Below are 23935 nucleotides of genomic sequence, written 5' to 3'. Positions count from 1 at the left end.
TCCAATTACATAACATTCTGGAGAAGGCAAAACTACAGAGATGATAAACAGATCAGTGGTTTATCCCCAGAGGCTGGGGAGAGGGGAGGAGGTTTAAACAGGGAAGCACAGGTAATTTTTAGGATAGTGAAACTGTTCTGCATGATACTGTAATGGTAAACACAAGACATTAAGCATTTGTCAAAACTTAGAACTTGATAGCAAAAAGAGTAAGCCTTAAGTGTATGCAAATTTTTTTTTTTTTTTTTAATTTGAGAGATCAGTGATTACGGGTGGAATGTAGAATGTGACCGAAGCATCTAGATGTATTACAGATGCATGAAGCAACCTCACTGAAGCATGTGGAGATTATCAGGTGCTGACCTAGGTAACTGGAAACAGGCACATCTACAAAACTAAAGGCAAAAGAAACTGCACTCTAGTTGATAAAGTCATTTCCTATAGGGCACGGGTTGACAATTCTGACACTTCTATGTACATATATGTAGTGGAACTGAACAAATAAGTAAATGGATGAAGGATGGTGACAGCCACTTTTGGGGTGGGAGGTGCAGATAAGCAAGGGAAGGAGGCTAGAATAATCCATACAGAAATTTATTAGAGTTTATACATTAGTATGAACTCATGCTTAGCTTTATAGTTACAGATGGTTACATGCAGAAATTTTTATAGATATGTGTATATATATATGGGTTAGTATACACACATACATTTCCTTACTCTGACAGCTGAGAGGGCAAAAAAGAAATAACATCCCAGTAGGAACAAACACATCTAGTGCCAAGATCTTGGTTTCTAATACAATTCTCCAATAAAAGGAATCAGGGCTCCTTGGAGAAACCGATGATTCTAGGACTGGGGCAGGAAACAAATAAGATGATCATGGAGTATCTTATAGTAACAGAAAGTAAGGAAATGCTTAAAAAAAAAATACTACTGAGTTAATAATGAGCAATAAAACAAGTTTAGTTAATTATAAAAATATTCATGTATTCTGCTCTCTAAATGGTTTTCAAACAACTTTAAGTTTCCTGGCCACTTTAAAGAACCCCAAACTGTAAACTGTATTTGATATAATTATTGATCTTTTTATAGAAAAGTTGGATGATGCAAAATTTCTTTCAGAGGCAACTGGCTCTACAATTAAATTTCAGCTATTAAATATTGATATATATTATATTTGAAACCCAGAAAGTCATATTCAGTTTCATGAGCATTATCCAATCACTTATGAAATATTTTATGTTTATGGCCTATTTTCTTCTACGAATTTCTGTTTAAATTCATTTCCAGTCTTATTTCCTCTTTTAGCAAACTGATTAATAACAGTACCAATGTTGTTATGATTTCTTGTTTTATCTTCTGCACGTTTAAATGTATTCATTGTTTTATCTTTAATTTGTTTTTAGAACCTTACAAAAGTTTTTTTTTTACTACATAAATTTAAATCTCCTGATAAAAATATAACTTATATATTCAATTTACAAAAAAATAAAAGGACAAGGGTCATCACTTGTCACCACTACTAAAATCAGAATGAGGGAAATAGGGCTTCCCTGGTGGCGCAGTGGTTGAGAGTCCGCCTGCCGAGGCAGGGGACACGGGTTCGTGCCCCGGTCCGGGAAGATCCCACATGCCGCGGAGCGACTAGACCCGTGAGCCATGGCAGCTGAGCCTGCGCGTCCGGAGCCCGTGCTCCGCAACGGGAGAGGCCACAACAGTGAGAGGCCCGCGTACCGCAAAAAAAAAAAAAAAGAATGAGGGAAATAATCTCAGATTTCGTCACCATAAAAGCTGGTAACCACTAGAAAAGTTACCTCAAAATGGTGGAATTTACTCTCGTGATGTATGGATGTAACAGGAACATACCTGAAGATCCTTAATAGTAAATTACACAGTAACAGCAAAATAGAAGCATTTTTTAAAGAGTAGTTTCAAGATATTGGTCTTTCCTCACATTTTGTATAAGGAATAAATGTAGAGAAAAGCAAACATATTAAATAATTGTCCAACAGAATTTTCAACCAAAACTTCAGAAGAGAATTGGTATGACAAATTACCAGTTTTGCATAATAGTCTTCAAAAGAAACCTCTTAATACGCAGTGAAAACTATCAATACTACCATCCAAAACTACGACATAAGCTGTGGTTCATGACACCAGCACACACACGTGGCCCAACACACAGTGGTGGCCACAGCTGTGGCCAGTCTTTTCCAGGGCCTCCTGGAGACATCACACACCCCGCACACCCTTCCCATGGTGTCATCTGTTCTAGATCTTGCCTTTCACCTAAGACAATCTTCTCTCAAGCAGACACACACGAATTTCAAGTCTTTTCAAATCCTGACCTTTGACATCAGGAAAATCTGACTTTGCTTCATCTGTGAGTCACAAGGCAACCTTAATCATGACTGAAAAACCCCAAGGAGTACAAATGACGTACTCAGATCCAGGCAAAAGGACATGATGAGTTTTAAAGTAAAAGTACATGAACAAATCAATGTCAACCCCTCAAGTCCAGAAAAAGGGCCAGTATCCCTATTCCTTCTCTCAGTGGATGTTATTTGTCCCCCGAGAAGGCTGATCCTCTCTAGCCTCTCCCTCAACCAGTCCTCATGAAAAAAGCTCTATGAGGGTCTGAATTTTCAGGTGTTTTCTTTACAGTTGTAACTCAAAAACTTAGGGATATGCCTGACACTCAGTAGTATCTCACTAACTCCTTGTTGCATTCATTAACCACAACTACAAACATTTTGAGTCCTTGGCGATTCCCCAAAACTATCTTCAAGACCAGTTATGATTTCTTCAAACTTCCAGGTTCAGTAATTACAACAGTTTAATTATGGAATGAATGGAAACATGTAAGACAAGAAGTACCACCAAGTGTCAGACAGTGGTAACGTAGCTAAGAAAAACTCTCTGTCCTCCTGAATAGAATAGGATTCTGCTCTCCAGATAAATGAGGTGTTGGCACCTTTCCCACACTGTGGTTTAAAAACATATGGTCCCACATTCATTCATTCAGTATCTACAACAAATAGTGTCAACCAAATGCCAGACACATTGCACTAAGCATGTAAACCCAGTCAACCACCTTGGCAGAGAGAAAAATAGCCTAGCTCAATACCCGACACATACCCGCTGGAAACACTTTCAAATTTTAGCAAGTAGCCTGAATGCCAATGTGACTGTGCAGGACCAAGAAAACTGAAGTCCTATTTAAAATAAAATAGAACATATTTATGTTACAGATCCTGGGGACTTGTGGAGTTTTATATGAAAGGATGACAAATGTTTTGCTATATGTAAAATTGCTTGGATGTTAATTGTTAGCGTAATACTTAAAATTTCAAGCAATGTTTAAAAAGAATTGCTATAATAGCTGAATAGCTAGTTTAGAACATACATTCTACTCCTTTGGTCATCAAACTAGCCCAGCCTTAATCAAGAGCGGAAACAGGGGAAAAGTCTCATATCTTGGCAGTTAGGGTCAACGGCTGAGACCAAGGTAACTTTTTAGCAGAGTAGTAAGAAGTACCACACTTGCAAAATGGACTCGCTTAAATTTAATTCCTTTTCCCAGACCTTACCTATATTTTAGTAGAAAGGCTAATTAGCAACAATATACTGGAGTGGAAGAAAAAGAATGAGCATAGGGACAAATCAGAGGGCTACTCTATGAATCACATACTTAACAACTGGCCTCTTTTTAAAAATAGAGGTAACTATGATACAATAATTATTTTTCAAATACTTTTCTCATTGCTTTTGATATCTTAAACCTCAGTGAAAATGCTATGCTCTGACCTAGATCAGTAGGCTACAATTAACATCAGAAGAACTCTATTAGCAGAATAAAAGTTGATGAACTACTGTTGGAAGCAAAGAAATAAATCTTGTCAAAACAAAGCAAAGTTTCTGTCAATCTTTAAAAGAATGGTTTGGGGGAACAGAGGAAGTTTCCAAGGATTTCAGACACAGCAATGAGGCAGTTGTAATTAATTTTCCCCAAGTTTTCATATCCGGTCATATCAGATTGCAAAGACTCCTGTAATTTTGTTTGACTATTTTTTAAAATATATTGTTAAATCTGAATATGATTTTTTAAATATTTGGCAAATGAAATGGCTTGAGGTACTCAAAATATATTCCAACAGTATTGTTTTTGTTTGGGATTTTTCTAAAGCCGTCTTCTCCTTGGTTCAACAGCTCTCTCCAGAACTGTTTGTTGATATACAAATTTTTAACTCGGCAAGCATTTTGTGTGCACCTCCACAGATACTGGAGTCATGAAACAATTAGTGACGCTACTCTCAAACAGTTTACAATTTTTAGTAGGAAGGAGTAGCATTAATCCAGTAATTAGAGCCAGGACAGGGGTTTCCAGCATCTCTCAGGAAGGGGTAAGCTTTCTAAAAGAAAGGAAAGAGACTGGGTGCTAGGTACACTGGAACCCAGCAAATCGAATACTCTAAATGTTTTCTTTGATCATTTAAATGTATTGATTTTACATTGCAAATGCAATTTTACAGATGGTGAAATCCATTCTGAACTCATCAGAGCTAAGAACTCTTTATTTATGTCCCTAAATACCTCCTGCCACTATTTTTTAAAATAATATTCCCCAAGCCAAAAAAAAGCCTGAAGTTTCTTTATCTCATGAGTAACCATAAGTCATCTCAGTTGGGGTGGTGAGGAAGCCATAGAATGGGGTTCTATTCTTAGAGAAGAGACATTCATTTCAAATCCACCAAAAAGTAGCTTGTGAATTAGATCGAATTGGGTGGCATGGGGTTTTTTTGTTTTTGTTTTTGTTTTCACACACACACACACACACACACACACACTGTATTTTATTTTTACAAGAGATAAATAAACTGACACCAAGCATTGTAAATGGGTGACCACAACAAAAGCAACAATGATTGCAATTACCAAACACGAAACACACTCATACTAGGTCATGATATTAACATTCGGTCCAGTATGTGGCATGGGTTTTTGTTGAGGACTTCATCCTGCAAAGATGCTTTCCAAGAGCCCTGGTGGCTGGGAAGCAGGCTCTGAAGGGACAATAACATTCCTCCTGCGAGTTTCAAGCTGGAGGCTAAAAGCACCAACCATTCATTTTTCCGTCTTGAGACACATTCCTCACCCGGTTCAAAGGCCCGAGAAACAGCAAGCCCGCACACTTTCTGAAGGTCGTCCCTTGCAGGGACTTGCGAGGGACCAAGGCTCAGGCTGCGAGATACCTTTAAAGACCTAGTTTTAGGAATAGAACCCTTTTTACTGGACTATACTTTCCATATCCTAACCCTCTGCCGCACCTCCCCACTCCCCCCCACCACGCGCGCGCGCGCGCACGCAGACACGCACACACACACACGCAGTAAAGTTTAGGCAAAAGGGAAAGTTTTAACTATAATCCCAATGTCCAGGGCACCCTACTAGTGGAGGTAAAATATTTTCAGAAATTAAGTCATTACCCATTCTTTAAAAAAAAAAGTAATATTTATATTCCTTAATCTAACCAGAGGGATGGGATCAACTTTGAAAGAATATTATTGTTTAGCTGTGGTTTAAAGCATGCACTGGAATTGGGAAAGGGGGCAAAAACAGCAGGCAAGGGAGGAGTTGAGCGGGGTAGGTAGGAGTTGCCAAGACTGGGTTATAAATACCCTCACTCAGCCAGCCCCTCAAAACACTTTAGGGATCTCCCTCCCCTCCCTCTACCATGACATACTTTATACAGTGGCCCCATTTTGTTTTGTTCTGTAACCTCAGGAACATTTAAGACATTGGGGATTCTGGTAAAAGAAAAAGGTAAATACGGCCTGGTAGAAGATCTGGGGCAAAGAGTTAAAAGTCCAGCTTTGGTTTTGAGTGGGATGTTGCCAACCCTTTGGGTTTGCTTTCCAATAATTAGCAACTCTGCATTACCCAGATCTGGGCTTGTGCTCAGGTGGGAAAACCTCTTTCAACCCATTTGAAAGTCTTTGACTCCATTTCAGTCATTGCTCCCCATCTCTCCTCACTCAAGTTTAAATTCTCATCCGGTCCAGCTTCCTGTGTCCATGGGAAAAGGGCAGTCTTGGTGAAGAGGCAGAGGGATCCTTCGAGATGCCTCATGTCCTCGGGCTCTGGGTGCCTTTCTAGGACAACATTTCATTTCCAGTCCTGTGTGAGCTGCCTGAGGACTGTTAGAAAGTATAATTCTCTACTCTAAGAAAATAGCATGAATATTTTCACCAACCACCAATGGCATTAAAAATATAGACAACAGCCTCTGGTACTAGAAGCTCCAAGCAGTCACTTTTTATGTTTTTCTCAGAGGTGAACTTCTAGCTCTCAGTCATCCAGCAAGAGGCATTAATTCATTTGAACTCTCAAAACTATGAGACCCTAGTGTCCAGAAAGTCTTCACAAAGATCCTTAACCCTTATACTTAATCCTACTACACTGTATTAAGAACTAGTTATTCATTCAGTCTTGGGGTGGGGGGCTAAGGGGGTTGGGTGCCGAATACTTGAGTAATACCATGAAAATTTGAAAATTTAGACACCTTCCCCTTCTCCATCAATTAGCACAAACACCTCAATGTTAGAAAAGGTGACCATTTCTTAACTAATGCTTTTCCTCCTTCGTGGGTTATGTACTTCTTTTAACCTGAGTATTCAAAAGAGGCATGGAAAATAAAGAGTACTTTTCTTTTTCCCTTTAACAAAAACAAAGCAGTGAGTCTATTGTAAGAGGTATATTGTCTGCTGTGATCCTTTCGTGCAGAAATGTGGGGTCTGTGTGTGTTCTTCCATGGAAGACTGAGCTGTTGGGCATTTACCCAACTTTCTATTACTAAGCTTCAAATTTTATGAGCAGCTCATCTCTGGAAAGATAAACAAAAAACGAGCATTGGTGGTGGCTTCTGAGAAGAGAAGCCGGGGAACTGGAGTGGGAGGAACGCTTAATTTTCACTCTATGCCTTTAAAAAAATGTTTAAACCACTTGAAACTTACAGCACATGCATGCATTGCCTATACCAAAATATTAACGAAAAAAATAGCGTGAATAGATACAGCAAACTATCATAAAACTTGGTGGTCTTTAAAAAATGCTTTTTAATGTTTCTGGAAGAAACTACTATAAGCTTAAAAACAAGTATGATTGCACACCATCAAAACAAATAGAGAGAGAGAGAGAGAGAGAGAAAGCTTAAAAAAGAGAAGTGGCAAAATCTCAAAGAAGATTATACTTCCCGCCAGAAGGAAGCACAGGAACCAGAGGTCAGAGGCTTAGAGGTTTTCACTACTAAAAATAAAAACCACCTACCCAAAGGGGGAGAAAAAGTCCTTGAATAATAGAGCTTCTAAGACCAAAAGAAAAGATTTTACAATTTCTTTTGCAGCCCTCATCTTCACCCCATGTTTCCTAACACTGACCAACCCGTGACAAGTACTCACAAAACTCCTGCACATTTAACACCTGGACTCCTCTCCTGGCTGCTTCACTTAGACCAAGGATATCTTTTTCTTGCTTCTTGTAAATATTATGTTTGCTAGCAGAATGGCCGAAAATGCACCATTCTCCCAAAGGAGAGTTTCAACAGCCTTATAAGCTATTTAAGTATGCTTGTGCTATGGTGAGGCAGGAAGCCATGGTTAGATAGCTGCAAAACTTTAAGAGAGATGGGCACTTTAGCCCTCTAAGTATAGGAAAAATGCAGATTTTCATGGACTGCACCTTCTGAATCTCAATTTTTCCCCCCAAGTAAGCTGTGCCATAAGAAACTTGGTAATTACTTGGATGAATCCTCCTCGCTCCCATTTCTGTCCCCGTTTCCATGTCTTCATCCCCATCCTCTTAACAAAATACATGTTATTTGGAATACCACAGGTGCTCAATGGTGTTTATTGAGGCAAAGTGGGGGAGGGGAATCATAGTTTAGGGCCTGTCTGGCCAAAGGCAGATCAGTTATTTTGGGGTTGGGAGGTGGGTGGCCTCCATTATTGTAATAATGGAGATGGAAAGTTCTTCTGATTATTCCCACAATCCCTAAAATTCAAGGCTAAGTATGATTATGTTTCATATCCCATAGAGCCCTTTTAATAATCTTTAAAAGAACAGAGAGATCATCATTGGAGAATATTGAATAGTAGTTAAATACATAGTAATTACTGAATATTTCAGAGAACTTCAACTGCTCTATTTTTAGCAAATGTCTTTTTTTTTTAATTCTGCCTGTCTCATTTAGATCATAACCTTCCTAAAAGAATCACGACTTTCTGTGTAAAATATAACTTGTTTGCCACACTAGATATATATGAAGGAAAACAACACCAAAAGAATGCCTCTTTGATCATTTCAACAAACATAACACAACTATCAATTTCTCAAGATTAACTGATACCGTTCAGTACCATGACCTAAATATGTCAGGGAGGATCAGAGAACTCACATCAAAGTATTTTTTGGTCAACAGAAAAAAAGGGGGGGGGTAGTTTATCAACATCTTTTTTCTTTACTACAACTTGGGTTATACTGGCATCTTCTTCAGCCCGACCAATTAGCAACCAGTGTATATGGGTTTGGCTCCAACAGGGCCAGGGGTGATGGTGGACAGTGTGACACAGACTGGAAAACAGCAACAACAAACACAGGGAATGGCAAAGGAAGACAATGAAGGCAACACAGCTTAATAAAATATTCAAGGTAGGGTAATAAAACCACAAAAATCTCCTCTCTGCTTGAAGATAAATACAATTAAAATTATAGTCTGACCCACGTATTTAATTCCACCGCTATCGTTCATGAAAATGCAGAAAGGGGGTTGAAAAAGAAAAGCAGCCTTTTCAACATAAACACATCATTTGTAAAAGCTCTGTTATTCAAAGATCACTGACTCATTGAAGAAGCACAAATAACATTTATCCAACCAAATCTGTTTTAACAAATATAGTAGAGCCTGCAGCAAGATTATTAAAATGGAAAACTTTCCTCTTCCCACAGATGACAGTACCTTATATTTATCTGATCTATCTTCCGCCTATTCCCATAAATTAAGAATGGGAGGGCTTCCCTGGTGGCGCAGTGGTTGAGAGTCCTCCTGCCGATGCAGGGGACATGGGTTCGTGCCCCGGTCCGGGAAGATCCCACATGCCGCGGAGCAGCTGGGCCCGTGAGCCACGGCCGCTGAGCCTGCGTGTCCGGAGCCTGTGCTCCGCAACGGGAGAGGCCACAACAGTGAGAGGCCCGCGTACCACAGAAAAAAAAAAAAAAAAAAAAGAATGGGAGAAAATACTACCATTTCTATACTGGCAGATAAGAATAGAAACAAAAAGATTATATTTACTAGTCTATCATTTTAAAAAGCTTTACAACAACTCTTTTTGCAACATTTCACAATAGTTTGAAATGAGTATACAATTATACCATACCAACATCAAAAATTAATTCTGTTAAGTTAAAATTCAATGTGATTACAACTTCTGAGCCTGTTTCAATAACATTTTTAAAAGAACTTTTAAAGTTTGCCATATAGCTATGGACTCACAAGGTAATGAAATAATAAGTCAATTACATAATTATAAATGTGGTAGAGTATCTATTATTTTAAACACAAGAAAAGTATTAGGGGACTTCTCTGGTGGCGCAGTGGTTAAGAATCCACCTGCCAATGCAGGGGAAACAGGTTCGATCCCTAGTCCGGGAAGATCCCACACGCCACAGAGCGGCTAAGCCTGTGCACCACAACTACTGAGCCTGAGCTCTAGAGCCCACAAGCCACAACTACTGAAGTCCGCGTGCCTAGAGCCCGTGCTCCGCAACAAGAGAAGCCACTGCAATGAGAAGCCCACGCACCGCAAGGAAGAGTAGCCCCCGCTCGCCACAACTAGAGAAAGCCCATGCGCAGCAAGGAAGACCCAACGCAGCCCAAAAAAAAAAAAAGTATTAGTATGAAAAAAAGTTACAGAATCTTTAGTGTGAAATTGACTTCAAACTAATCCACAAGAAGCTATTTTCCTTGAATACAATTTCCAGTAACTCCGTAACATGAGGAAATAATTGAGGAAATGGATTTCTTTAAAACAAAGCAAAACAAAACCTTAACATTGTGAAATGTTCCATTATACTAAAACTACCAACCCACCAAAATAAAAGGAACCATTCATATACTATACAGCTAAGAAATATGATTATAGCAGGAGGATTGGAAAAGCATTAGGTCAATGAAGTTTTGATTGAAAAAGTCAATAAACTATTCTAATGATTTATGAAATACACATGGAGGTGCCCAAAGGGTAGGAACCTCTGAATACATTGGCAACTGGACAGTCAGGATTACACTGGGTCAGCAAAGCACTGTACAGCTCAAACGACCAATCAAAAATCCTGAAGCACGAAGTCGGACAACAATGATTTCTGCCAGCAAGAACTTTTTCACACATCTAACAGAGAAAAATAAAACTAAACAAAAAATTGTGCACAAATTCCTATAGTTCCCAATTGCCCTCTCAGATTTCCTCTCCATTCACTCAAGTGGATACCTCACTGAAGGATTCTGATGGAACAAATGAGAAACATCGTCCATAAACAGACCACCAGCGCAAGAAGGGGTGATTTCCAACATAATAAACAGAATAATGCCATAGACATGGATTGGTTAAAGCCTGACCTATACTGTCAGGTGGGGAGGGATGCTTCCAACAGCTGACCTTAGGGAGGAGGGAGAGGAACCGAATCCAGTCTAGAGAAGGTTCCAAAAATTTAGACTGGTGTAGTCAGGAAGGTTTGTCTTAAGGTCTGTTAAAACCTGAAAATGCCCCCTCCAAACAAGAAAGGTTAAAAATCAGTCCTGAATCAAACCATAAAGAGTGATCCAGGAGTTAGAACAGGACAGAACAGTATATTCTAATGCACTTCATTACAATCCCATCAATAGCTTCTTCAGAAAGAATCCTCATTACAACTGACCCATTAAAGAATATCAGCCATTTTCTCCAAAATATCCCTACGTTTAGAGCTGCAAAGGAAGTTAGAATAATTTAGAACAAAATTCTCCAGTTACTGGTGAGGAGATATGTACAGAGAAATTAAGTGACTTTCTCAAGGTCGCTCAGCTTAGTGAAGGGCACAGGCTGTGCTACAACCCAAGTTCTCTGGCTCCCAGAAGCTGTTTTTTCCATTGTATCATTCAAGATAGCATTAAACTACTTTCCGGGAATTCTGATAAACAAACAAAAAAAAAAAAAAAAAAAAAGAAGGAGGGAGGGAAGTATACCCTTTTGGATTCCAAGTCTCTTACTCTTAAGGCAATCTTGGAGATACTGTGTTTATCTGGGGGGCAATCAGATAAATGACTCTAATATATGAAATTTTTTATGGATTTATTTTTAACACAAAAAGCTACCCAAACAATGGCAGGAATTAAGAGGATTGTTAGATGCTCAAAGTTTTCTGGAACAGCAGAGAAGCTCACTCCCACCTGCTCAGAAGCAGTATTGCGGCACAGAATTACTCAGGGGCATAGAATTACTTCCTTACATTTTCACCTGCGATGTTTCAAAATGCTGCCTTTGGGGCTTATGATTCAGTGATTGCAACAGGGATTGCTGGCTGGTGAGAAATGCTTATTTGAGAGGGATGGGGAGAAGAAAATACTTCCATGGTATTTCTCTTTGTTATTTCCCCTCTTTATTGTACAAACGACAAATCTGAACAAATTTCCGATCTCATCTGGTACTACATTTCACACAATTTTGGTTATGTGAGGGAGCACAACACAAATCTAGCAAGCTTTCAAAATCAGTTCGCCCAGCCTGCCCTGATGAGCTGTCACTAGGGCTGTCACTGGTCAAAAGACAAATCTGTTTTTGAGAAGCAAGCAGCATTACCTCCAGGCTCAGTAAGGAACCCTACCCAAGCCCTTGTAACGAATTTCTAGATTCTCACGATTTGCAAGCAAGCTACATCAGACGTTTTCATTTCTCAGTGAGCTCCCATGGGCAGAGGATGGTCAGTTTTTGTTGATCTTATCTAGCTTGGTGCTTTGCAAACTGCAAGCACTCAGTAAAGGGTTGACCCTAACGTAATTTCAAGCCAAATGTGTTTTCCGAATGATCCCCACACGGTGCCAGCCACAGCATTTGTATTTCCTACTCCGTTTTTTTCTCTCCTCCCTCCCAATAGTAAGAGAAGTAAATGTAAAAATCTTGAGCCAACCCAATCAATCCTACAACCACGTGCTGTAGAGCTCCCTCCTGCTTGCAGATTTCAAGACAGGAAGGTGAAGGAACAGGAACGTGGCGTAGTAGTAAACCGTAGTAAAGAGAGGAGGGAAACAAAATGGGGCACGTCACATGGTCACGGCCTGGATTTTTCTCAATTAAATATAAGAGGAAGCGTGTGTTTCCGGCCTCTGTCAGTGGGCTGGTTGGACTTTCTCATTCTTAGGATTCTGGTCTAGATGGACAAGAATAAGGCCGAGTGCATAACATCCTCTGGGAGGGGGGTGGAGGGGGCGTGTACTTGCCTCAGTTCTGTGGGCTCCAGAGGGAGGGGGTGGAGGGAGAGGGGTGGGCTACGGAGGCCCGGCCCGCAGCCACCCCCGGACTCCGGACCAAGGCCCCCCATATCAACCCTCGCCCGAGGCCCCTCCCCACCCTTGCTGCGGCTCGGCCTACGCTCGCGCTGATTGGCTCCGGCGGGGCCAATCAGAGCCCGGCTGCCCCGCCCGCTCAGGGCCAGACGCTGTACTGCTCTGCAGGGGCCGCGGCTCGCCCGCCACCGCCACCGCCACCTCACACCACGCGGCGGGGAAGGGACCCGGCCGCCCCCGCGCCCCCAGGCGACCGGAGGAGGGCCGGGCTGGAGTCTTCTTAGGGTGGCCTCAGCCTCGCTTCAGATCTCCCGACCCCAGGCCAAAGGGGGCTTGCAGGAGGCAGGGGGAGCCAAGCCCCAAATAAATAGGGAGGAATGCAGGAAGCAGAGGTGACCGAGGAAAGGGGAAAGTGCCAGAGCCCAGAGGGTGTGCGCCAGACAGAAAGGCCACACAGCGAGGGGACAGGAGGGAGGGAGAGGGAAGGAGAGATGGGAGGTAGTCGTTGGAGGTAGGCAGCCTGGAAATCACAACTAGGAAATGCAGTGAAAGGAAGAAAAATGGCCCATTTTGTTTTTCAAGGGCACGTAACAAAATGACGAAAAAAAAAAAAAGGAACCTTAAAGCAATGGCTGGAGTCTGTGTCTTTGCCAAAGCCTGCTCTATCTGCCCCGCTGCAGTTACAAAACTAACACACAAATTGCGGTAAATGCTGGTTGAAGGTAGATGGGCTGCTATGCCCTTTCTGCCCTCCCTTTTGGGCTTTCAATGTACTCTCTGCGGAGAGTAGGCCACAAGTACTGCGAAGTTATGAAATGGAGCCAAAAAGAAAAAAAAAGACAATGGCAGGAACATGAAATAAGAGGTGGGAAACAAGGGGCATAGGAGAGGGGGATAAAACAATCCAGCAGGTCAGAACCCAGAGGAGACACGGATGGCCAAGAGAGAGAAGAGAAACAGAAAAGGTGGTCAGACAGAAGGTGAATCAAGGGCAACCAGTAGTCCTGGGCACCTGCACTAAATACCTCAGAAATGTTCCAGTGAAAAATATTCAACAAGAAGAGCTGTTTAAAATGAGGGGTTAGGAGAAAGAGCACACATCTCTGAGCCCCTCATTCCTTTCCTATTTCAGGTTTTTACCTGAGAAACAGGAAAGATAGGCAAAGATAGCAATTGCTGAGGAAGTTAGGAAAACAAGGTTTTCACAAACTAACACACTCATTCCCAGGCAAAGTGGTTTGCCACAGACAGGTTCGATTTCTTTTTGTTTCAAATGATAGTTGCCTATCGCATCACATCTTTAAACTCAACAGGGCAAAGGCAGACAAGCAGAATTCAGGATGTAAATGTGCCAAGTAGCATTTGGTACCTCACTTAAAACACCACACACACACACACACACACACACACACACACACTCATCTCTCTCCATTTACATCTTACAAATACACGTTTTAGAATTTTTATTGCATGGTGCTATCAAAGCATGGTCTATTGCTACTCCAGGATTATTAAGGATATGCTTATATGGTTGTTCCAGAATATTATATTTTCCCTCAGAAAGCTAAGAATAGAAGATTGTTTTGTTTTGGTTGGTTCATTTTTAGTGTATCCTCCATATGAGGAGGATTTTATTTTAAAGCCCTTTTGAAAAACAAAAACTTTATTTGGTCATCAATTTCCTTCAGAACAAAATATTATTTATTCTACTCTCTTAAAAAACAAAACCTGTTCAAATTAAGAAAACAGGTGAGGAAAACATTGTTTGTTAGCCTCATCTTTCATCTCCTTTAAAAGCAAAATCTTAGTTCTGCTGGGTTTTTTTCCCTTCAAATTCTCATTCCTTTATAAATGAAACACTTTGCAACACAAACAGTTAAAGTGGTAGAGATTCACATTTCCAAAAACATCATTTGAAATAACCAAAATTTTTACTGTTGAGGTAAACAATTAAATCTCTCTTCTAGAGAACGAATCATGAAAATAAATCTTGAATACTAATCAAATAAATGCTTTGTGTAATATATCACATCACCTAAAATCTTAGTTTGAATGTCTGTATACCTGTACCTTGTTCTACAAAACAGAAAATGATATGGGTCAAATATTAGAAACTGTTAGAATCAAGGAGACTATGACCACATAATAAAAAAATACCTATCAATAGGAACCCAATACACACATGAATTTCTTATGAATGGACACACATTAAGAAGAAAAAATGCTTTTAAAAGCTCATTCGGTGAAGCATATATAAAAAGGCCATCACAAGATAATCAGTTTGTCAGAATAAAGTGTTTGCAAATGCTGGAAATTTCTACATTGCCAACTCATCTCATTATTTGCAAACTATACTCCTCTCCTCCTCCCACAATCATGACCACCAGAAAACAGTCTCAACAGAACCAAGGGCAGGCTAATTTCCTATTACAAATGTTTCTCGTTTTCAATACAGCCTTAGCCACAGACCACCTGAAGCCAACTTTCAACATTTACTGAGGCATCTACTCTTGAACTTAAAAGGCAAACAATAAATATCCTACAAACGAAGAGTACAAGGGTTAGCCCTTACATTCAGTGCAGATGAAAACCAGACTCTTCCATTTCCCTGACTTAATATTCCTTCTTTTCAACGTAAAAATGTTAAGTAATTTTACGGAAGATGTACAGTAGCCCCTATATGACCTGTGTGGTGTCTCTGTGCGGGCCTTTGCAAGAAAAGACAATTGTAAGGCACACAAGCTGAGATGAATTTTCGTAACTCTTAACTCAGTAATGGGTCCCAGACGCACGCAGACTTCACTGTATAAAAGCAGCCGTGCCTGTGAGGTTGTGGGTCGGTGTGTGAGTAATATTTCATAAATCTTCATGCAGGAAGGAACAAAAAAAAATGTCGCCAATAATTATGTTCTAAAGAGAGTCACAGACAGGTATTTCTTTAAATACGTAAGCCTAAGCAAGCTCTTACTTCTGAATCTTTTTAGGGCAACAGGAATAAAAATTGATGCTTCCCACTGCTATTTATGTTGCCTTGTTATTGTGAAATCACAGAACCAAAGTACACAGAGCAACTTGATAAAATCACCCTTAAGAGCTCTGAGAAATTACCTTTACATGAACGGCTTAGCCCCTGTATTAATAAATATTTTTATGGAACTGTCCCTTTCAGAGACTGACCTAATTGTATAGTCAAAAGAAAACTTCGATAAAGAGATCAAGGTTCTTATACATGAACTTCACAAACCTCAGAACTGGTATGGTAGGATATATGTCTCGGAAATACCAAAGTACTTCACTTGGGAACCTCAAAGGAAAAAGCCCTCCTGTGGCTGCTCCTACAGATTTATCGGGCCATCAGCCAGGTGTCATCTCCTGTGCCCTGACCCCTCCCTCCTAGGAGTGCACTCCCTAGAGAAGCCGTGGGGAGGAGAGGGAAGAAGGCGCGGGGGCAGGGGAACAGAATTCGAGAGCAAGGTTAAAAGCAATTTTGTCTTCTGACTTTTGTCACCATGAAACGCACCTGCTGTGATGTCCAGTTGAGCTACTGGAGGTCCTCTGGCGGCTTCTGGAAACTGATGCTGGCATAGGCGCTTAAATCCTCGCTGGAGCGGCTGCTGGAGCCGCTCTCGCTGCGTCCCAGAGGCTGATGAGGGGGTGGGGGAGGAGAAGGCTGCGGCTGAGCGGGACGCTCTTGAGGGCTCTGGTTGAAGTCCTTGACCAAATCCAGGTCTATGTAGTTAAGCCCATTCTCCAAACCCCCGGCGGCCCCGCACACTTGGGCCAGCTCCTTGGGGGCTCCCCCGAGCTCCCCAGGCCGCAGCCACACGTTCTCAAAGGAAGCAGAGCTGTGGCGTTTCACGTCCTCCGTGCTGCTGCTGCCGCCACCACCGCCGCCCCCGGCTGCAGCCGCCCCTCCGAAGGGCACCGTGTTGCCTGCCCTGGTGGCACTGGGCGTCGAGGAGAAGGTCTCGGAGCTGTGCCGCCTCCTGCACCCTTGCGGGTCGGCACGGATCACTTTGGCACTCTGGTTGCAGTTGGGACTGAGGTTCACCCGCGTGAAGGCACTCGAGCCCCCGGGTCCCTGCGGGCCCCCCAGCAGGGAAGAGCGGGCCGCCAGCTCCTCTGCTCCTTGAGGCGCGGCGGGGGAAGCAGAGGCCTTCGAGGATGAGGAGGGCGTGGCCGCGGCGGCCCCAGGCAGGCTGGCCTCCTCCACGAGGCCGCCGCCGCCGGTCCGCATGTCCGCATAGCTGATGGGGGCGACTGGCGAGGTGTCCACGTAGCTCTGCCGGGGACAGCCCATCTGCATGGTCATGTAGTCACCCCGGCTGCTGGGCACTGCCCTGGTGGGCCTGCACACGCTAGCATCTCCAGGGGGTGCCGGGCCCATGCTGCCCGGCTGGACCCCAGCGCTCTCCCGCCAGGCGGCCCTCCGGCCCGGCCCCAGGTCCATGTTCATGTACTCTTCCGCGCCCGTCTCCTCCTCTCTGGGAGCCGGCTGGAGCTGGGATGGACACCGGACAGAAGGCGAGCTGTGGGAAGCCCCCGGGCCTGATAAGTAGCCCGGCTGATCGCTCCCAAATTCAATATTCACATATTCCCCTGGGCTCTTGGGTTCCGGAGGGGGCAGCAGGGGCGGCGGCGGCTGCGGCTGGGGCTGCGGCTGCTCTCGGGCCCGGGGTAAGGTGCTGGCCTTGGGATCCCCCAGGGACAGCCTCGTGGGCCGGGCCAGGCGGCTGTTGGTCTGGGCAGCTGTGTCCACCTTTCGAGGCAGATGGGGCTGCAGGACCTGATGGTGGAGATGCGGGAGGCCGGGCTCGGGCCTAGCCGCGCAGTATCCCCCGCCCAGGCTGTCGCTGCTGGTGGACGAGGAGGAATCTTCCGCCGCCGCAGCATAGAGGAGTCGACCCGAGCTGGAGGAAAGGCGGAGGTGCTGGTGCCGGGCGCCCTCCTCCAGCTCCCCGGGGCGCTGGGTGTGCTTAAAGGACCTTGGCAATGAGTAGTAGGAGAGGACTGGCTTGTGCTGGGGGTCCTCAGGGCCATAGTAGCAGTCGGAAGGGCTGCTGGTGTTGGAGTCCCCCACTGGCGACATGTTCATGTAGTCACCCGTACAAGACAACAGCTTGCCGCTACTGCTCTCCACAGGGAGTTTGGGGTGTGGCAGCGCGTGAGAGTGGTGGCCCCCTACCCCATTCGTCCAGAGCTTGCCATAGCTGCTCCCAGAAGGGGCGGCACCGCTGCTGCCGCCGCTGCTGGGCCCGCCTCCAATGTCAGGAGAGCAGCTGCCGCTTGGGGACATCATCATGTAGCCATTGGGGTCCACTCTCTGGGGATGGCGTCTGATGGGGTTGATGATCTGCTGAGGGGCAGACACGCTCTTGGGGCTCATGGGCATGTAGTCCCCACTGCCCTTTCGGCTCCCGGGCACTGGGGCCACCCCTGGGGACATGGGCATGTAGCCATCATCGGTGTGGAGGTTGGAGGTGTCTGGGCGGTGGTGGCCCACACGCCGCTCCAAGGGGTGCATTTCCAGACCCTCCTCTGGGTAGGAGTGGGTGGGCACGAAGGCGGAGTGCCGGTAGCTGGGCACTCGGCCTCCACTGCCACCTCCTGGTGGGTAGGCAGGCATCATCTCGGTATATTCCTCAATGGAGGCCACAGAGGACTGGGATGGGGTCTTCTGGTGGGAAATGGTAGGTGACGTGCCAGCAGAGTGAGTCCGCTTTCGGAACCGATTGTCCAGATCTGCAGCACTGGCTGCTTCATCCCCTGTCAGGGCTGGGCTCGTGCCCAAGCCGGCTGCCGGGATGTAGCGGGGACCGTTGCCACTCCGAGGCAAAATGTAGTGACCATTGGGGGCCGTGAGGGTGGAGGCCCCCTTGCCTCCCATGCAGATGTAGTTGCTCAGCTCCTCCTCACCGCGGGCCGGCGGGGTGTGGCCCAGGGAATCCGGGGTGACACTGCGGAAGGAACTTCGGAAGTCGCAGGGACTGGAGCCATACTCATCAGAGGAGATGAAACCGCCATCACTGGGGGAACCGGACACGGAAGCACTAGACCGCCGCGGGAAGAGACAGTCCGAGGTGGAGCCGTGGCCACTGGTGCTACTGGACGATAGACTGACCGGGCTGGTGGCGGAAGGCGAGCAGCGAGAAGAAGGCATGGGGATGGAGCGGCTGTGGTTGAGAGGCGGGTGCAGCCGGGAACTGCCGCGATGCCGGTGGGCATGGGTCCTGTTGGTGCTGGGACTCACAGGACTGCCGTCCACAGAGGCAGGGCGAGACATGGTGCCTTCGCCATCACTAGAGGCGCGGACCCGGAAGGAGCCCTGCTTCCCGCCCACCAAGCTGGCCGGGGAGGTGGCAGTGATGCTCTCTGTGCGCGAGCGGCGGGTCAGCCCCACCTGGCTGGGTGGAGGGTTGTTGAGGTGATGCCTGCGCAGGGGGACACTGATGGGGTTGGAGCAGTTGGAGGAGGACTGGCTCTTGCTTCGAGGGCGGAACTCATCGCTCATGGCCCGCATGGCTTCCAGGATCGTCTCGTGCATGTTCTGGGCCACCACAGAGTCATCCACCTGCATCCAGAACTCCCCGGGTCCCGTCACGGCGGAACGGCCCACTTCGATGAAGAAGAAGTTCTCTGAGTGGCCGCAGCGCCTGACGTTCATCAGCTGCAGCACCACTGCGGCGGCCTCCGCGTTCAGCTTCACGAAGCTGATGGTCCTGCTGGTCAGGCAGAGGCGGTAGATGCCAATCAGGTTCTTGGTCTGACCCAGGCCCTTGGGTTTCAGGATCACCTGCCAGACTTCCTTGAAGGCGGGTCCTGGGGGCACGTCCCCGTAGCTCAAGTCCTCCCCAGCCTCGCCAAGGCCGGAGCTGCCACTGCAGCTGCCCCCGCCGCCTCCCGCCCCGGGGGCCGCGGCCCCGTCGTGGTGGCCCTTGGCACGGTTGTGCAGCTGCAGGAGGGCCTGGTACCAGCTGTCCTGCTCGGCCTCGCTGTCCGCCGCGATGGCAAAGTGCTCGTCCCGGGTATAGAGGGCCACCAGGTGCTTGTTCTTGGAGTCGGCCCGCTTGTTGATGTTGAAGCAGCTCTCGAGGGGGATCGAGCGTTTGGGGGCGCTCGACTTGTGCCGCCACTTCTTCTCGTTCTCGTAGTACTCGAGGCGCGCCGGGCCCCCAGCCTCGCTGGCCGCCCGCAGCACGAAGAATCGCTTGTGCATGCTCTTGGGCTTGCGCAGGTAGCCCACCTTGCGCACGTCGGAGAAGCCGTCGGTCTCGGGAGGGCTCGCCATGCTGCCGCTGCCGCCGCCGCCGCCGCCGCCACCGCGCGGAGGGAGGCGCCGAAAAACAACCGGGCGGGGGGCGGAGGCTCCTCGCCGCGGCCCCGCACATGCAAACAGGGCTGGAGGCGGCAGAAACCCTGACTCCGAAATCCACGCCGCCCTCCGCGCCGGGGAGGGGCAGTAGAGGAGGACGCAGCAGCTGCGCCAAGGCAATAGCTCCGACCGGAGTTTACTGGCGTTTCATGCCCTGCAGGGAGGTTGCGCGTCCGGCGCGAGTGCAGCCCGGATACCCCGAGAGCCAAGTCTCCTCTCAGCCGCCGCGGCCGGGAAGAAGCATCTCTCGCCGCCGGGGCCAGAGTCCGGCTCAGGCAGGCGGCGGCCGGGGGTCCTGGCGTTGCCCCTCCAGACGCGCGCGCCTTCCCTCCTGAGTTCCCCTCTGGAAGTAACGATTCCCGAGGCAAATTAAATATCCTTGGGCAGGGGGAGGCGAGCTGCCAAGTCCCAACGTTGCACGGGGTTCTCCCTCCTCCTCCTCCTTCGCCTCTTCCTCCGCCTCCTCCCCCCCACCCCCCCCCCAACCGTCCCCGCCGCCACCAGCCGCCCAAATACCAGCTCAATCGCAGAGACCGCGGCGCTGCGGCCGTTGCTGCTGCTGCTGCCGCCGCCCGCGGACGCGTCCTCTGCAGCCCCCGTTCGGGCCCATCTCGGCAGGCGGAGAAAGTGGCTTTTCCACGCGAAACGCTACTAGGCAGCCTGGGGAGCTGGGGACGCGCCAGAGGGACAGGCTCATCCCTGCCCCTCGCTCCAGTAGGCAGGGGAGGAGGGGGGGGAGGACTAGGGCGGGAGACGAAACGGGGGGAGGTTGGGGAAGGAGTCGGGGAAGACGTCTCTTCCCCGGGAGGCGCTGCCGCTGCAGTTACTTCTCCCCTCCTCCCTCCTCCTCGGAGAGTTGCCGAGAGCCCCAACCAAAACAAGCGGCGGCGTCTGGCTCTGCGCGCCGGCCCCCTCCGACCGCGCCGCCGTCTCACTCGGAGGAGAAAAACACGTGACGGAGCCTCTGCGCTCCGCAGCCTGGCCGCCGCTGCCGCCGCCGCCGCCGCCGCCGGGAGGCTCCCGCCCGGGTCTCTACATTCCCGGCCGAGCCCGCCCCGCGCCCGCCCCTCTCCGCCCCGCGGCCGTGCCGCAGCGGGGCCCGCGCCCGGCCTCTGCGCAGCGCTCGGGCAGCGCCCCTACGCGGCCGCCCGCCCTGGCGCAGAGCCTTCCTCCTCGCGCGCCACCCAGGGCGCCCCCGGCCCGCAGGAATCCCCGGCGCGGGCGCGGGCGGGGGTGTTTGGGTGGCTACCAGAAAGCACGAGGGGAGTCTGGGAAAACGCGGGGGGGGGGGCGAACTCAGGAAGACGCAGGAGCGAGGGTGGGGGGCGACGGGGGGGTCACTGCGGCTTCAGAGCCCAGCGTAGGAGGGCCCGGGGAGGAGGGGGCGCGAGAGCTGGGCTGGATCTTACCTAACAGGTAAGATCAACCCCTCCGGAAGGAGGTTTCTAGTCAAGGCTTTTTCTCCCTGGAAATATAAAGGCTGGATTTCAGTTTCAGGGTGATAGGCCATGGTGAGATCTGTATTTCGTGTGAGGTTTTCTAAAGGACTTCTGGGCCAGCCTTCCACCTTGGAATCCCCGCATTTGCTGCAATGAAGTACCACGAAAAAGCAGAGGGATGCCCAAGGGCAGTGATTGGGGGGGTTATGGTCACTCCAAAACAAGAAGAGGGATCCCTGGGAAGCGTCGTATGTCTGGCGCGGTGGGGTTAGCTGCTGAGGAACTGAGGGAGAAAATGTCAGTATCACTGCTTCTCCCCCCCCCACCCCGCCCCATCCTAGAGAGAGGGCGGGGATTCACACCTTGGGATGAAGGCTTGGGGAGAAAATGAGACTCCCGGCCCTTATCATACTCTGAAATCTATTTGTGATTTTAAAAAGATGTTAGGGACCTACAGAGGGTTCATAAGGCCAGAACTCTACTGTGTAAATATTGGCTGAAGTGTTTGTTTCACACACAGCTTCCACACCCATTGAACCACCCCATACAATTTTTACCCTTGACCACAAGGATAATCGGGAGAAAACAGGATGGTGCCAGCTCAACTGTACAGGAAAAGGCACCACTTCATGAGTAGAACAGGTCAGCAACTTGGGTCTACTTGCAGAGACTCTTACACTGTTAGCTTGCTGTCTCAGTGTCACCACAAGCAAATGCTCCCCAAAGTTTTTGTTTGTTTGTTAAACTGACCTGTAAACAAGCAGTTTGTCCCCTGCTGGTCCAGGTGGCATTAAGTACCCTTAATAAAATGACGCTTGTCACTCTTTTTAACGCTATCTTATTTTCCCACCCCATTGCTGGCCCGTTTTGGGGTCGCCAGCTCTCAAGCACCGCAAGACGCTCGCCGGGAATCGCAGCAGTGGAGGCGCCGGGCATGCTCAGTGACGGGACCCGCTGGGAAGCAGAGGAGCGCGCCTGGGCCTAATACCGGGCTGAGGGGCGGGGGGAGTTTCTTGGGGAAGCCTGCTGATTGGTGGGGCTGCCTGTCTTTCAAGCCTTGCATTGCAGGAGGGAGGTGGGGAGAGAGGGTGAGGGTACCAAGGTAGGTTGCAAAGCGTAGTTAAAAAAGAAGAACAACCAAAGACGCCATTCAGCAGCGTGTGATACGTGAATTGGGGGAGCCTGTATCTGCAAGGCGGCTACTCCCCACCGAAGCCTGGGAGCTTCTCATTTCTTCCCTCACCTTCTTATTCCGTGCCATCGTGCAGCCTCATCTCAACCTGGTTAATCTATAATTTGTGTACTCGCTGTTGAATTGAAAGCCCGCCCTTCTCCACTTCTGACAGCTTGGTGATGTGGGCACACGTGCCCACTACAGCAAAGCTATAAATAGCAGATATAATCTGGTAACAAGGCGGCAATAACAGTGACCGGGATTCTGGGGGAATAGCGTGCTTTACGGGGAGCAGAGGAGGGAGATGTGAAGCAGGGAAGTCTGAAGTTAGTAGTAAAGTAATTGTGGGGTTTTACCCTTGGAGAGGAAAAAAAAAAGGTAGAAGTGTTGTTTACTAGTAACAGTGTAATCTAAGGCCAAAGGGCTTTTTAGAGGTTGGATGTTTAGCGCGGGGCGGGGGTGGAGAATATTTCAAATTTTGTAGGAAAAACAATCCCAATCCATTTACTTCTGAAATGATCCCCCCCCCCCAAAATAAGCTAAATAAAAGAAATACACCTATATGGAAAACAAAATACTCTTTTCTAGAAGAAAGAGTCGTCTGGAAGATCAACTTAATTTGCAACTATTCTAGAATAATCTTCACAGAAAGGTTAGAATTGTGATCATATAAAATTGTTATTATAAAAGCTTTAAAAAAAATCTCAGCGGGAAAGGATTTCTGCTTTAAAAACACTTCAGTGGCTAATATATTCATTAGAAATCATGAAATAAGCCATATTGCTGTGACATTTTGTTCCAAACCGATGGATTTCACGTGGTAGATAATCACTGATCATTGGATGTTCTTGTCCTTTCTTCCTACTTGCTGATGTTTTACTACCAACGTTAAAGGTGATGAATATTTAGTTATAATTATACTACAGTAATTTCATATTTTCTCTACTTTTTTATCAATGGGTTGAGATAACTCTGGAAATCTGGTTCATATACAGAATAGAAAGAGACGCTTTTGTGGAAACTAACTGAAGTAACTTGGAGCAGGTATACGTATTACCTTGCCACCGTATGCTAAATTAGTCTTGAGGTGTACTGTAATGAAATATGCTGTATGAAAAATTCACTCCCAACTGAAAATTCACAGAAACCAAAAAAGCAATCTTACCAAATATATTGCTCAACGCTGCCATCTATAGGACAGTTAGAGATGATTTACGTAACAGGCTAAAGTGCGTTTTAAAACTACAAGAGCTGAAATAATAATACATCAAAACACTGGGACAGCTATGTTGATGTTGACAAATGCAGTGATGATTCCAGGAGTTAAAACTTTACATGCCATGGGTGCACTATGG

The 23935-nt window shown here is 47.0% G+C and overlaps 1 protein-coding gene across 4 annotated transcripts in view; it reads right to left on the bottom strand.

Moving 5' to 3' along the window:
- The window catches only part of IRS1 (insulin receptor substrate 1), an 82459-nt gene extending 62575 nt beyond the window's left edge, over positions 1 to 19884 (bottom strand). For all 4 annotated transcript variants that reach the window (XM_089916289.1, XM_022567831.3, XM_089916288.1 and 1 more), the window contains exon 1: positions 16116 to 19884. In XM_089916289.1, coding sequence (XP_089772415.1) covers positions 16137 to 19883 — 3747 coding nt within the window. In that variant the 5' untranslated portion in view covers position 19884 and the 3' untranslated portion in view covers positions 16116 to 16136. The remainder of the gene's footprint in view (positions 1 to 16115) is intronic.
- Between the last annotated feature and the right edge of the window lie 4051 nt (positions 19885 to 23935).

This window comes from Delphinapterus leucas, chromosome 8 (assembly GCF_059928025.1).
Source record: "Delphinapterus leucas isolate spDelLeu-1000000601 "Yukka" chromosome 8, BTC_Dleu_Yukka2, whole genome shotgun sequence".
NCBI lineage: Eukaryota > Metazoa > Chordata > Mammalia > Artiodactyla > Monodontidae > Delphinapterus > Delphinapterus leucas.
The sequence above is the reverse complement of the archived record's forward strand: the minus strand, read 5'-3'. Positions and strand labels throughout refer to the sequence as shown.